At 39.6% G+C, this 14,711-nt stretch overlaps 2 protein-coding genes and 1 long non-coding RNA gene across 4 annotated transcripts; all 3 read right to left on the minus strand.

Moving 5' to 3' along the window:
- Positions 1 to 1,385: 1,385 nt before the first annotated feature.
- On the minus strand, positions 1,386 to 6,374 carry LOC111325158 (4-hydroxyphenylpyruvate dioxygenase-like protein). 2 transcript variants are annotated; one of them, XM_022928899.2, is made up of 4 exons: positions 5,580 to 6,372; positions 4,566 to 4,717; positions 3,872 to 4,023; positions 1,386 to 2,882 (listed from the first exon to the last, which is right to left on the minus strand). In XM_022928899.2, the coding sequence occupies exons 1-4, from the start codon at positions 6,343 to 6,345 to the stop codon at positions 2,717 to 2,719; spliced, it is 1,236 nt and encodes a 411-aa protein (XP_022784634.1). In that variant the 5' UTR covers positions 6,346 to 6,372; the 3' UTR covers positions 1,386 to 2,716. The 2 variants fall into 2 exon arrangements, 1 of the variants encoding a protein (XP_022784634.1); XR_016000735.1 differs by having other exon boundaries at positions 2,711 to 2,882; positions 4,504 to 4,717; positions 5,580 to 6,374.
- A 1,144-nt stretch (positions 6,375 to 7,518) lies between these two features.
- Positions 7,519 to 9,245, minus strand: LOC148742715 (uncharacterized). Its single transcript, XR_016000738.1, has 3 exons — positions 9,172 to 9,245; positions 8,949 to 9,047; positions 7,519 to 8,831 (listed from the first exon to the last, which is right to left on the minus strand). It is a non-coding gene; the product is annotated as an uncharacterized LOC148742715 (long non-coding RNA).
- Positions 9,246 to 9,547: 302 nt separating this feature from the next.
- LOC111325176 (uncharacterized) lies at positions 9,548 to 13,542 on the minus strand. The gene is made up of 4 exons (XM_022928928.2): positions 13,381 to 13,542; positions 11,052 to 12,385; positions 10,249 to 10,389; positions 9,548 to 9,648 (listed from the first exon to the last, which is right to left on the minus strand). Exons 1-4 carry the CDS (start codon positions 13,488 to 13,490, stop codon positions 9,548 to 9,550), a joined length of 1,686 nt encoding a protein of 561 aa, XP_022784663.2. The 5' UTR covers positions 13,491 to 13,542.
- Between the last annotated feature and the right edge of the window lie 1,169 nt (positions 13,543 to 14,711).

Genomic DNA, 14,711 nt, shown 5'->3' on the forward strand with positions numbered 1-14,711 from the left:
AATTGGCCTCCACAAAGAGTTTCAAAGCTAATGTTTCAAGCGTTAGCCCTTCATTGCTGGAAATGGAGGGGTTGTGTGTGCATGTGAGGGTTGTGTACACACAGCCCTCAATTCCTCCATTTCCTCTGACAAAAGGCTAACGATTGAAATGTTGACTTTGAAACTCTTTACAGTGGCCAATTTACATAAATCTCATAAAGGACACTTTGCTTCTGAAAGTGGCTTGTAATCTTGCAGCTATAATTTCCCAAGTGAACTAGCAGTATGCTGGGGAAAAGGTGTAACCCTCCTCTTGAGACAAATCATGTACTTAATTAATGGTGCACCTTTTGCCTGAGTGTTGTAGCACCAAAATTAAAGTAACCGCAAGGGTTAGTCAGAAAAAGGAAAAGTTTCTAACTCAGGCAGTGTTACATTTTGAATTGTGGGGTAGTCTGCTCACAATTTTTTACCCAACTGGCCATTTTTAATTTATAGCTAGAGTGGACAAGGGGTAGAAAATTGAAGAGACATTTAATGCCTAACCCCCTCCTCTTCCCTTAATTTATAAAGTCACTCACCCCCTTATTTTTGCCTCCTAGTCAAACTCAGTATTTACACATTTTCACCACATACACTGTCGTATGTGGATGTAAACACTTAAAATTGAAAATTGGAATTTCCTTTTGTCTGCTCCCCCTCATTACTAAACACCCCATGGATGATATTTGACTACTGGCAATAAAATTTGTCTCGAATTTGCAAGTCAACAAAAATTTGACCTCTGATAGAGCAACAGAACAGTGGGGATCTGTTTTGTTAACTGTCTTTTTGTCTACAGGAAAGCAAGCTGTCAGTTTGTTTGACATCAACAAGAGTCCATTACTCTCCCATATGAGGACATCCACCCTAATTTTCTTTGGTGTCCACTTAAGGGAATAATTCTTGCAGGCAGACAATTTTACCAACACACACTTTTTCCAATTCCTGATGCTGTCTGCTAACAAGAGAGTTGTCTGTTGTCAGAAGGGAGGAATTACCTTTCAGATTGAGATACTTAAAGTTATACTCAACTTTAGTAATCTAAAACAATTTCCATTTCTTTGAATAGTAAGTTTAAAGGGTTTCCTCAGGACTGAACATTGGTGATAAAACTTCTGGCCCTAGCTGTTGGAAGGTCGGATAACGTTATCCACTAGTCAAAGATCTCCCTTGAATAACGCTCTATGTATTGATATCACTTGTATGCTGGATAGCGATTTCTTTGTCAGATAGCATTATCCCACCCCCTTTTCACAACTTTCCCCTAGCTGATGATTCTTGTTTACTATAGAATTATGATGTACTATGTTTCCTTGGCAAAACCCACTTCAACTTTGGTGTTGTAAGACAAAAAAACACATAACTTTAGTGTGAGAAACAATTTATTTTGAGGATCTGAAATGTACATCCTTTACCCAACTTTCAAATAAAAATACTTGAAAAAGAATGACTGAAGCCTGCCAGCGGCTTTTCTTTCGATACGCAACTTAATTCATGTATTTTTAAAAAATTGTCATCTCTTTCAGTTTGAGTTCATTAAACCATAATTATTTACCTCCATGGCAAGAGCATTAAATATCAGTATAAGTACTTGACAAAGATATTAACAGACCCAAAACTGACAAGGGAGTGAACAAGTTCTTTGTGCTTGAAATAAGCTCATGGCAAAAACTGTTGGGTACATGTAAAGCTACACTCCCCAACATAAATGGTTGCAACACTTTGCTCAAACAACTTCCATAAGGTTCTTTTGTCCCTCTTACCTTTCCAATGTTGTTAACTGCCAGTGTTTCTATGCTATCTTGAAGACCCACAACGAGAGAAGCAGGTGAAGGAGACTGTGTCCCGAAAGATGTGTTTGGGAGTGTGGTGAGGTGTAAGCTCGAGCATGTGACTTTGCCTTTTGAATGGAGCGTAATTGAGGAAAGATAAAGGCTAATTTGGCTATGGAACTTTCAAGGTATTAAGAAATTCAGCCTTATTCTCCAGGTTGTCATTTTCAGTCAGTGTGTATCTTTGCCAGCTTCAAAAAAATGTAAATACAATTTTTTTTTTAAATGTAACTTAGCTCCGAGTTAGGTTTTTCAGTTCCCACCATTCACTACCATTGGAATATCCATGAGTTGACTGGGAGTCCAAAGCAATGACCATTAAGCCACTGGGTCACCCAATATCAATCAGGGTGTGGTACATTTTCTCTTCTCCCCCCCATCCCCATGTATGGGGGGGGGGGAGGGAGTACAGCATTGCTTTAATTCCAAAGATAAAAAACATTACTCTCCCAACTGACTACAATACACCCCTCTATAACTAAGTAATTTCTACTTAACAATATATCCTAGTCATTAATTTTCTTAATTCTCATGAACTGTCTCTTTGATAGAGTAGAGAGAGAGTTTACATTCTGGTCAATTCTGTAGGAGAAAGGGGGTTGAGAAAAGCTACAATGACAGTTTAAAAGGCTTTTTTAAAAGACAGTAATATCACTAACTTTCAAGAGGTTTGACCCAAATGTTTTTAATAAACTATTTTCCATTTTTTAGGAAGTGGAAACTTTTCTTCCATCATCAAACACTGCAAATATTTCAAAGCCACATTCAGGTGTCGGAAAAATTATTTAACACTCAGCACAGATCAATCTCTGCCAGTCAAATGTGACAATGCCCTATGAACAAAATTAAGATGTCCATGAGTTTTAAGAATTACTTTTATTTGATTCATTATTTAAATATGAATCAACAGCTTTCCACAGAGCAGTTATATTGCCCGCTCCGAATCCTGTGGCCCCACAGCGCTGAATAACCTCCAGGAAGAAGGTGTCTTTGTTAAAAAGTGGTCTAGTAAAAACTTGCATCAAATACCTGTAAAATAACAACAAAAGAGAGGTGGTAAATTCACCACAAATGCCTCTTACTAACCGAGTTCTAGGTCAGTGCTGTAAATTTATGAACCAAGTTTGTTCCACTTGGATTTATAGCCCAACCAGGCTGTAAATCAGAGCAAAAAAAATGAGATTGTGTAACTTGAAGTTAGTACAGACTGAGAACTGAAGTTCATAAGGTAATTATGAAATCGCTAGGTTCAGGTAGAAGGGAAGGACTTCAATTCAAATAACCTTTTGAATTTAGTGAGGCCCGATAAGATGGCTTACCAAATCGACCAATAATAGCACACATACTAACTGAGAAATAAAATAAATTATTACATGACTCGGGCAGTCAGAGGGCCAATAACTAAAATCAACCAATCAAAATGCTCTATTGCCGGTCAATATTCTCTCAGTATTGGACCGGGCACTGTCCCGAATGGTCCCGAATGATATGGCTCTTGTGTCCCTTTGAACTTCAGTCGTATAATAAATCTGTTATTAACCAAGCTTGCTCAGGACTGTACTGGAAGAATATCGGCCCTCGGTCATTTTTGTACAGACCGAGCTGTGCTCAGTCCGTACTGTCTAGACCTTAGGCCAATATTCTCCCAGTACAGCCCTCGCACTTGGTTAATAAGATATATGTAGGTTACACTTGAACTCTGTCATGACAACCATTTTGGGGACAGAATGCCAAAGTCAGTTGGAGAGACAGCATTATTAACATTTTCAGCAGGAGGGCGACTGGTTCTCACAGGCGGGTCAAACTTTTTGAATTGAACTTCTTTATAAGTTAAACTTTCCTCCCAATTGTCAAACCAGGTGGGCAAAACCGTCCTCACAACCGGTCAATTTCCCCGCTGCCTGGCCTTTAATGAAACCCCTGTATCAAGAATGGTTGAACAATTTGATGGATCTGCTCATTCATAAGCAATTTTCAAAATGTTAGATTCCTCTTTGGAATGTCAAATTAAAACTCACTTGTTGTCAGCATCTTGGCATACATTCATATTTTCCAAACATGAGGCTGTGCTTTCACTTGACGTGAAGCTCTCTGCATCCAACAGAATACCATGTTTCTGGAGAGACTCCACACTCTCTCCTACATCTCGTATTTCCTGAAGTTTACCTTCCTATAAAATGAGATTGATGTTGTCAAAAACTGTACTATTACAAGATTTATTAGTTGCCTTAGGGCTCTTGCATAAAAAAAACTGGATTGCCCTGCTGCTAGAAACTTTTGCAGAAGCTTAGTCACACCCAAACACAAATCTCCCTAAGAGCAACGTTTGTTGGCTTTGGCACCATATCCCTGCTAGATTGCAGCACTGTTCCACTCACTACATCAAAGATGAATTAACATGTGACAAAGAAAGGGCAATCATGATGCTGCTTTCAAAGAGATCAGATAGTTCCAATAACAGGTCAGCCCTAGATCATGAAGTCCACCAAACTGTCTGTGTCTGGAAAGCAAAACAAGAAATTGGATACCAAGATTCCATTTATACCTCTGGGACAGACGAAAGAAGTAACTCTTTCACAGAAAAAAAAAAAAAAAAAAAAAACCAAAACAAAACAAAGCTAAGCCAATGGGTATAATCAAACTTGAACACCTCCTAGTCAAGGTTCCCCAGCCTTCTATCCTAAATTGGTGATCACTGTATAACTTGCACACCTCAGAATAATAAGCAGATGGAGGATCAATAAATTTGACTCCTCTGTCCTTTAAGGTAGCAACAGCTTCAGCTATGTTTGGTGTATGCAGGCCTATGTGCTGTATACCTGGTCCTCCATGTTCTGTTAAGAATGTCTGTACCTGGTTAGGGCCTACAAAAAAAATTCAAACAAAGTGACATTTTTGTAACAAGTTTTACACCAACCTTTACAATATTTTCGACTGAACCAAAAATATTCCTTACCCCCCCCCCCCACAAACATACACAAAGTACTAGACGGCATGATCCTTGCATTTATTCCTTTGACTTACAAGGTGACCAAGACAGAATTTCTCTTTACAAAAACAATACTACATCAAGCAAACAACTGATGAGAACAAGGAAAAATGTCAATTGGGGGATTGTTAGTTGATTCAAAACCGAATTCTCCAAACTGGCATCATATGAATTGTATGGCAGACAGCAAGGAGAATTACTAAGAGTGATAACCCTTTTAATTCCGACAAGATGCCAGGTTGCCAAGTAGCATTTAAAACAGTAGCTTTTGTGTTCTACGTTTCAACACATTTGAAAAAAAAAAAATTAAAGCAAGGTCTAGTATGATCTTTACATTAATGTTTGATTAAAGCCTAAGATGAAAGTCATGAGGTAAAGGAGCAAACTCCACCTTTAAAATTGGTGACCAAATAGAATACAAGAACCCTAATTTTGGCTTGAAATAAGTAGCTAATAAGCCTCCATCCCCCCTCCCCTCAGTAATAGGCGTTTTTCTCGGAAACAGTACCATATAACCCCATACATTAATTATGCATTCTACTTCTTTGTCTTTCACGACAAAACTTTAAAAACGAAGTCTACTAGTCTGAATGTATAATTAATGTTTGGGGTTATATGGTACTCTTGCCTTTTTCTCTTAAAAGCCCACTACCTGGAAGCCTAAGAGGCTCATATCCACATGTACATTGAATGACTTTGAATGATTCTGTCATTGTAGCGAATGTGTATGTGCTAACCTTGTCCCGGTAGTGGTTCTGCAAAAACAAACTTGACACCACCTCCTGGTTCATCAGTGTTTATTCTTAGCTCTGATTCCGAGCAAAACCAATACTGCATGGCTGTCAGCTTCATTCCAATGCTCGCTCCTTGTATTGAACTCTGCACAATGAAGCCCTCTGACTTCTCATCAGAGCTGATATTAAACCTACTGAAGCCAAAACATCGCTCATACCATTTCATAATCGACGGAGAAGTCCCTAACGGGCATGCAAACGTTATGTGATCAAAGTGTGTTAAAAGACGATCGCCAATAACTGAATTCTTGTTAGTCGAGTTCGATGGGGTTACATAATCTACCCTTTCGGGTAACGCCATCTTGTAATTGTCACTTTCATGAAATCCCGGCAAAAACACACCGTTGTAACTAGAAGCATTTAACAATGTGTGAACAACGTTTCCGACAGGAGTTTGTATTACAGCGGATTCCACCACTCCGTTACGATCAGCGAATGTTTCTGGTCTTCTGATTATTTTACCGCTATTTCTTTCTACGATATCCACCACTTGTTTCACATCTTTGACTTCAAGGGCAACGTTGTAAACGGTGTCTCGTTCACTGGCGCCTTCGCTCAAAACAAAATTTATAGAGTCCCGGTTCAGAGTGACCCGATTGGGAAAGGAAGACGAAGCAAGCACTCTAAAGCCAAAGTTTCCGCAGAATTTCCTTAAACTTTGCTGAAGATTTTGACAGAGTACTTCAACGTGATGCAAACGAACCACCATGTTTCTTCCATGAAAAACTAGTTCCAGGCTACACTCATGAGAACAAAGTCCATTTAAGCAGAACCAAGAGGGGAGGGGTAGTCACGATGAAATGTACCTCCAGTAGTAGTGCAATGAAAATTGCTCATTCTGGGTTCGTTGCCGGTGGTATTGCTCTTAGTACCGCAGTTTTACAGGCTGCAGCTTGCGGAGTAGTCTCGTAAGAGGTGAACAGAGAGGCGCCTGGGGCAGGGTTTATACGCACGGATCGGGTCCTAACACGTGAAGCGTGGGTGTCACCTCGCTAAAGCGCGGTACCACTGGAACCTACTGAATAATCCCATACTTCTTGTATTCTTTATCTTTGCAGCCCAAAGTTTTGTTACTCGTGTATCAGTCAAGTGGTTCCCTTTCCCATGGACAGAACTTGAAAATAATCAATCTTAGGGACCAAGCAAGTCGCGACTCTAGTAATGTTCCCTTTAAAAAACTAAATATAAAAATATGCCGATTACACCCACTGCTACTTTTAGAAAAAGTGCAAAAAGTATGCTTTTTTTCCAAATTATGCCAAAAGTTATGCTAGCACAATCGATAATGGCCTGGCGGCATTGGAATTCTCGTACGCTTCAGGAATTTTAGTCGACAACTAATAGAAGAGAAAGTTAATCGAGCGCCAAAGGCCTGATCAAACGATACTGCAATGTCTTCTCGGCATGCAAAAATGGGCGGGAGATTAGAGAGGGCGATGGGACTTTTTGTAGGAGAGGACTTTCTTAATTAGCTGTTGGTCTGATAGAAGTTGTTCGAGATAAAGAGGAATAAAAAGTCATGGGAGCAGTTTGATTTCTTCAGTGCCCGTCCCGGCCGCGCGTCGTCTTGGCTGAACTTTTCTCCGAGGTCAATTTACCTTTTAAAGCCACTCGAAACAGGAAAAAACTGTCCAAAATTTTCATCAGAATCGAAAAAACAAGCTTCATAAATCGGAGAGTTATAATCCGAACGTTACTGACACATCCTCGTTCCCAGGGTCTGTCATCTTCCCGCCTTTTCTCTCGCTCCAGGGTTCGGGTCTGTCATCTTCCCGCCCTTTCTCTCGCTCCAGGGTGCGGGTCTGTCATCTTCCCGCCCTTTCTCTCGCTCCAGGGTGCGGGTCTGTCATCTTCCCGCCCTTTCTCTCGCTCCAGGGTGAGACCTTGGGAATGAGGTCTGATGCTAATGATGAAACACGAGAACTGGCTTTTCATTGGTGGATCGAAAGGGAAAAAAGAGTGATAAGATGGACCTTGCAACAGAATGAAGCTAAAGCGTGATTATTTTAACTGTCATGTTTATTTTCAATAACTAATATTACAAATCAAAATGAAACAGAGGAACTGGCGAAGAAAAATCATAATGAAATTAGGTAACTCAAAACTTGAAAGTTCACAATTTTACAAATTTGATGTAACAGAAATTTGACAAACATAATTGAGGCGATTACGTTACTCTTCTATCCTTAGTGAAGTTGTGCCATGACTTTCTACTTAATGAGACCCGGTCTCCATTTCTGTTCGTCTGGTTAATCATCAGCGCTGTTATGGTTTCATTGTAAAGAAAAGTGACGGATGTGGTCAGAAAGCCACCCAACATAACCCACAGCGTTTGAATCGCTGTTAATACAGGTGGTGGAAAAAGGTAATAATGATATTCAAAAAACAAAAAATAAAATAAAAAGAACAAAGGAAAGAAAAAGAACGAAAAGGAATTGTAAACTAAAACTGAATTACAAAATACCTAAAATACCCTAATCAAAATTCAAAATGCTTAATACCTAAATTAAAAAAAAAAAACTAAAAAGGCTATCTGCCTAAAAAATCAAGATGAAAGAGTTATGAAAAAAAAGGAGAAAAAGAAAAGACAGAAAAGAAAAAGACAGCGGCGCCAAAGGCGAAGTATTCAGTTACGTGCAGTGACTCTGTGACCGCTTACGTCACCCTCGTTACAAATGATTCTGTATCAGCACATCTGATTGGACGAAAACAAAGCCTACAGATTGAACCACGCAAAAAGATGACGTCACTTTAGAATTATCTAACTTCACCTTATCGAAAAAAAAAGATAAAAATATCGTAGTGAAAAGAAACTCTTCCTTAACCTAAACTTAATGTATCATGATACAAAGAAGTACTGTTACAATCATAAAATGATTCCGGGCAACGAATAACGAAAGAGAAAACATGAATTAATGTTACTTACGACAAAAAACGAAAGTACTTACAAGAATACAATCATATAAATTCATAGCAGTTATGTACATGAAAGAATGTTCGACAAATGAAGTAATCTTATGATTCAAAGATAACATCTGAATAATTCTCTCAGAATTAGAACTTAACATTGAAAAATGAAACTGCAGGCTTAAAGCGATCTCAGAATTTACAAATTTACAAAAGATTTTGTGTCATGTATAAACATGGTACAACACAGCTCAGACCAGAAATATGGAAATGCTTTTGAAATCGAAACTATAAAAAGGAAGCAAAGAACAGAATTAGCCAATGTTATCCGTAATTAATTCATGGTATGATTACGTAAGAAGAACCAAAGGTCTTTAAATTCAAGAAAATGCACGTTTCCGTTACTTTTGATGTGGTTTGCCATTCAGGCCATGTTGGCCAACTTGAGGATAAGATCCAAGACATTCTTCACCTGAGCCCTGTGTTCTTTTGTTTTCTTCCAACCTACCGCAGGAAACGTAAAAGAAAATGACTCACCATATGATGAAAGGCAAGTCAAAGATTGCAAAAAACACACAAGCTTGGGTTACGAAGATACAAGAAATAGCTTTACAGAATGGGTTCTCACTTTTGACTTCAAGCAGACATCTCAGGTCTTCGCGCAAGAATTTCAAACACATCTTCGGGTTTTCTTGTTTGCAACTAAATACAAAAAGGACTAAAATTAAGGCACTTCAGACATGATAAACTTTCAAGTAGAAAATACAGTATGAATCATCAACTTTCGCTGATAACGCACTGAAAAATATTGAAGAACAAAGTGCCTGACGAACTCATTCTGATAAAGGAACGTTCAATCGTTTGTGTCGCGATGTCGGTAAAAGTAAGGCTAGTCAAGGCTGTGGGTGTTATTGAGTTTTAGTGACCATCTCATATTTGGGCTTATTCACTTGTTCCAAACTGTCGGGCATGACTTGAAAGAGCTTCATGGCGTCAGCATGTACTTACAGAGCAAAAAGATCTTTTTTCCTTTTGTCGAGTTCAGTACGGAACTTGTTAAGCGCCAACCAGTCAAGCGATAAGCTTTGAAACTCGGCCTCACAATCTACAAGCGGTAAAGAAGACTGCATCTAATTTGTGTTCAGTTAATAGACATGCATCACCCGCTATACGGTGCAAAGGTGTGACCGGATATTTGTTCGAGGGCAAAACCTCTCTTAGAGCGTAGTGGGAGGGAAACTGAGGGCTTTTAATCCCAGAAATATTCCAGTCAACTAATTTACGAGGTTTAAACAGATTCTGTGAGAGGAGTGTCCGTCTGCCATTTTACAAGGGGGAACACTTGAAAAGAGGCTAGGGATTTCAGTGACTAGCTCTCAAAAATGTGCGTCATGCAAAAAATGGCCGGTATTTCTGTATTTTCATTTGCGCAAAGGATACCTGAAGTTCCTCATTCACATTACAGGAGAAAACTTTGGAAACATCACTTCTCCTCAAAAGGCCACATGAAAAAGTTGAGATAAGCAGTTCTGAATCTCAGGAAATGAGTTTCAGTTATAAAGTTTGGTGGGCCAAATTATCGCCAAAGCGCGCCTTTAGGTTTACCGCTCTAGTTCAGGGTTTTGAATTACATGTAATGTTTTCTTGGCCTATTTTTTCTTTATATTGACTCATGAAAAGAAGAACAAGAACAGGCAAAACTAACCTTTACTGTCCATTGCTTCTTTCATCTCTGATTCCAATTTAGCCATCACCTTTTGCAAAGAAAGCAACTCGCTTTCGACAACCTGAAGTTCTGCATGCGCGTAAATGGCCAACTCTGGGCACCGATTACTTGGATTGGAGGCTAAGGAAGATTTCGAGATAGAATAAATATATGAAAATCATATATTTTGAACTGCGATATTTGATACGTATGATGCACGATCCTCGCAGTAGATAGCGCTATTTAAGCAATAGCGAAAATCAGACCTGAAAAAAAATATCAGGCCTGTACGGGACTCGAACCACTGACCTCTGCAATACTAGTGCAGCGCTCTACCGCTTGTTAGCTCAATTGGTAGAGCGCTGCACTAGCATCGCAGAGGTCAGTGGTTCGAGTCCCGTACAGGCCTGATATTTTTTTTCAGGTCTGATTTTCGCTATTGCTTAAATAGCGCTATCTACTGCGAGGATCGTGCATCATACGTAAGGAAGATTTCAGAAATACACACGCTCAAATGATGACAAGAGAAGGCGAATGTAAACACATTGCGATGAAGTTGACACTGAATTAGTTGAATCTATTAAATCTATCATAAAAGACTGAATGGCATCTGATGCAATTAACAGATGCATCTCCGATGCAACGCTACTGTATGAATCAAAGTACTAGCAGCAATCAAGAATGTTTTGCTCGCGGGAAGACTGGAATGTTCCTAATTACTCTTTTTCCCGGTTAGGCAGATGAAGATGCCTAAATCTCCTCCTCGCTTCAGTATTTGCTGTGAACATATAGTTATAACTTACCACAGTCATCTCCACCCTGGCGCTCTTCCATGGCACTAGCCTCCTCCGAAGCTTTTGCTTGCTTGAGAATTGGTTTCTCGTCAGCATCTTTAAATTCTTTGGCAGTCGAAGCATCGACGTTTGTTGATCTGATACTTGCAGAGTCGTTGCCCTTTTTTGTGGAAGGGACATTAACCGAAGAGACCTCCCTACAAGAAGGGAATGAGTGGGCTTTTAAGTCACCAGAATCCTCTCGGTTAATCTGTGCGTCCTTTTCATTGTTACCAGCCAAACCTTGCTCTGCATTCTTAACGTTTAGCTCTGGTATTGCAGCTGTGTTCACCGCAAACTGAATATCTTCCAATGAAGAAACAGACCACATGTCAGAAGTTTCGGTTGAATCTGAACACGAAGAGCTTTTTCCCCAATCGGTATCATTAGATGGATTTTGTCCAATTAAGAATTCTTCATTCTTAGATTCTTTTCGTTTTCTTGTACGCCTTTTACGACGAGCGCTGGAGGGTTTCTCGCTCATCTCGTCAACATCACTGGATGGACAGTCACTTCCTTCGATTAGATATTCTTCGCTTTTAGATTCTTTCTGTTTTCCTTTACGCCTTTGGCGACGAGTACCGGGGACCTTCTCGCTCATCTCATCAGCATCATCCAATGAATTTTTTTTCATCGGATATTCTTCCCTTTTAGAATATTTTTGTCTCTTTCTCTGCCTTTGGTGACTAGTACCGAATGCCTCCTCGCTCTTCTGCGACGAACAGTCATCATCGGTGGTACTGTTGCAATTTGCAAACGGGTTCAGTTCCTTTGGATATTTGCAAATCTCGTTTGCTTTCTTCTTAACACTGCACGGTCCTTTGTCAACTGCATTGGATGCAGTGCCGCTCTTTTTGCCACGCTGTGTTACAGTTGGTGGAGGGGGGCGAGCTGGACGCGGTCGACGCGGTGGAGCTGGACGAACTGGAATACGACGAGGTGGAGCAGATTGGCATGGACTGGGATGTGATACGGAAGGCCTGTCAGAAGTAGGCGGAAGTGGAGCTTTTCTGTTAACCGTTATTGATCCTGATCTTGTTTTGTTGCTTCGACACGAATCCGCCTTAGGACCATTACCTTTAGTGTCGGCATGGGCCTTCTCTTCTTCCTTTTTCTCATCGTCACCTACGGCTTCTGAAAGTGGAGCACGTGGAGCAGTAATAACCTTTGGGGTGGCCTCCTTGGAACAGGCAGCACTGCTTGTAATATCTCTACTGCGGTTGTCATCCTGGAAGTTTTTTAGGGATTCCGGACGCGACAATTTTCTACTTTCTTCCTTTGTGGTTTCTTTCTTGTTGAAGATACTGTGGGATAATTACGAGGATGTAATGAACTCATGCTATTAAAAGATGCATCCTAATGACTTTGAATAAAGGCTGATAGTTTCGAAAGAAACTGTTTGGGGCTGCGTCGGTGGGGGTAACGAAATAATTTGGATAGATCAACAAAGTTGAAATGGTAAGTTGGCCACCGTAACGATTACAAAGGCTGACGTTTCGAGCGTTAGCCCTTCGTCGGAGCGAATAGAGAAATTGTGGGTTGTGTGTGCTTTTAAAGGCAGAAAACAGAAAACAGCGGCAAGAAACTCACAAAGGAGCTACGCCAGGAAATCGTAACCATGTTCCCACCAATAACGTAGCTCCATTTTCTGCCTTTAAAAGCACACACAACCCACAATTCCTCTATTCGCTCCGACGAAGGGCTAACACTCGAAACGTCAGCCTTTGTAATCGTTACGGTGGCCAATTTACCATTTCAACTTTGTTGATATATCCTAATGACTTTGAGATTAAGAAACGAAAATTTTACTATTTTTTTTTTTTTTTTTTTAAGAACTTGCCTTATCCAGTAGCCTTAATTCCTTAAAAGGTCGTAAAATTTCTCGTTCATTTTAGTACATAGCGTTTCGAAAATTTGTGTAGTTCTCGATACCTTCACACCAGTCAACTTTATTTTTCCTAATCTCAAAAATACTTTTTAGGGCTTTGGTATGTCCACGAGATCTTAAAAGCCCTTCATCGGCTTCTTCAAAGTGCGATTAGGCGATCTTCAGTTAAAATAAGAAACGCTGGTCAAGTTAAAAAATCCTTTTGAGTCACTTAATTTTTGTCCCAGACTGGATGGCAAACTTGGATATTTTCTTGCCTGCGTATGCGTATTTTTACTTGAAACAGCTTATGTATTCTTTCCCTACCACAAAAGTGCAGAGAACAGAAACTTTCTCCTATAAATCTATGACACCTATGTTCATTAATGACACCTTCCGACGAGTGTTTTCACTTTTTTCTCAGGCACTTACCTTTCGTCTTTGGCACATTCCAGAGTTGGAGAGGGAGCCGCAGCTCTGAAGTATAGTTCTCGATGGTTTTTACCTCGACCTTTTTTCTGAATTTTCTTCAAAAAACTCATAATCACTTCCTTTTGGTCACAACGATCAAACGCGTTTCATAGGAATGAAAATCTGCTGTTTACCCATTATGATGTCATGTAGGCATGGCAACAGCTTATCATTCTCATTTTCGAGTGTGCCACGTCACTATTAATAGTCTTTCTGATATTTCACAGAAGAGAACACCATCACATGATTTAAAATAAAGAAGTACTGTAGGTAGCTTTAGCCGTAGAGAAAAACTATCAGTGTTCTAAACTGATGCGCGCGCAAATGTCGTTAAGTTATGCGTGATGAGGATGAGTACAGCAAATAATGGATAATGATAGAAATCATCTCAAAACCCTAAAATAAATGAATTGTTTGCAGTTTGCAGGCTACCCTGGAATGAGTATAAATTAAAAGTCTTGTTTTCAGATGTATTTTGCTCTGGAAACCAGAATTAGACCTAATAGCAAAATGCATTTAGTTCCTGTTGCACGAAGACAACAAATAAATACCGTTTTCATTTTTTCTTTATTTCTTCTTTTTTTATTTGAAAAAAAAAAAATCTTCCTCTAATGTCACTTCACCTTTTTTAATTTTGATTTCATTTTTTGTAACAGGAGAACTGTAAATGTAGAATTGCCAAACAGCCATAGACCGAGTGCCGATGGTTGTGTTCGGGTGTTCCGCAAATGTATTTAAAATTGCAATTTTTTTCCCTCTCCCCTCGGTCCCATTGGTGAGCTTTGTTGTATTCGTGCATGACACGCGTGATCTGATCATTGAGCAAATCATGTTTGGAGACCTTAAAATTGACGTTGAGGTTGACGCGGCCTACTTTGGGAGTTGAGTAAAGGCTTTTAAACTTTTGGTTATCGAAAACTTTTTGCCTTTGCTCTTGTTTATAATTTAAGACTTTTCGAACCAATTGTATTCAATTTGACACGGTTTAGTACATCTTTATTTTAGAGTTTAGAGTCTAGCCTTTTCATCGGGAACTTCAACATTCAGTAGCGAAACATGTGATGGGATCAAAAACGCATCTGCTCTTTCTCTTTCTCGACGGAACGGTATGAGAACACAAGCCATAGCTGCTTCGTACAAAATCTCTCAGACGAACCTCAAGGATTTCTGTTTCGTTCACTCCGTTGTGATGTCATTTACAATGAAGATGATTGCGTCGAGGGTTTGCAATAATTTGAATTTCTCCATAACAATAGAAATAGAGCTATCTAAACAAGGAAAGAGTTGAATTT

The sequence above is a fragment of the Stylophora pistillata genome, chromosome 1, assembly GCF_964205215.1.
Source record: "Stylophora pistillata chromosome 1, jaStyPist1.2, whole genome shotgun sequence".
Taxonomy (NCBI): domain Eukaryota; kingdom Metazoa; phylum Cnidaria; class Anthozoa; order Scleractinia; family Pocilloporidae; genus Stylophora; species Stylophora pistillata.

What these genes read in the sequence shown, in the direction of transcription:
- LOC111325158 (XM_022928899.2), bottom strand. Translation starts at nt 6,345, where the DNA reads ATGGTGGTTCGTTTGCATCACGTTGAAGTACTCTGTCAAAATCTTCAG. An exon ending in AGAACCACTACCGGGACAAG is followed by an intron (nt 4,718 to 5,579) that starts GTTAGCACATAC and finishes TTTTTTTTGTAG; the next exon opens with GCCCTAACCAGGTACAGACA. An exon ending in TGCCAAGATGCTGACAACAA is followed by an intron (nt 2,883 to 3,871) that starts GTGAGTTTTAAT and finishes GTTATTTTACAG; the next exon opens with GTATTTGATGCAAGTTTTTA.
- LOC111325176 (XM_022928928.2), bottom strand. Translation starts at nt 13,490, where the DNA reads ATGAGTTTTTTGAAGAAAATTCAGAAAAAAGGTCGAGGTAAAAACCAT. An exon ending in GAATGTGCCAAAGACGAAAG is followed by an intron (nt 12,386 to 13,380) that starts GTAAGTGCCTGA and finishes ATTATCCCACAG; the next exon opens with TATCTTCAACAAGAAAGAAA. An exon ending in CCAGGGTGGAGATGACTGTG is followed by an intron (nt 10,390 to 11,051) that starts GTAAGTTATAAC and finishes AATCTTCCTTAG; the next exon opens with CCTCCAATCCAAGTAATCGG.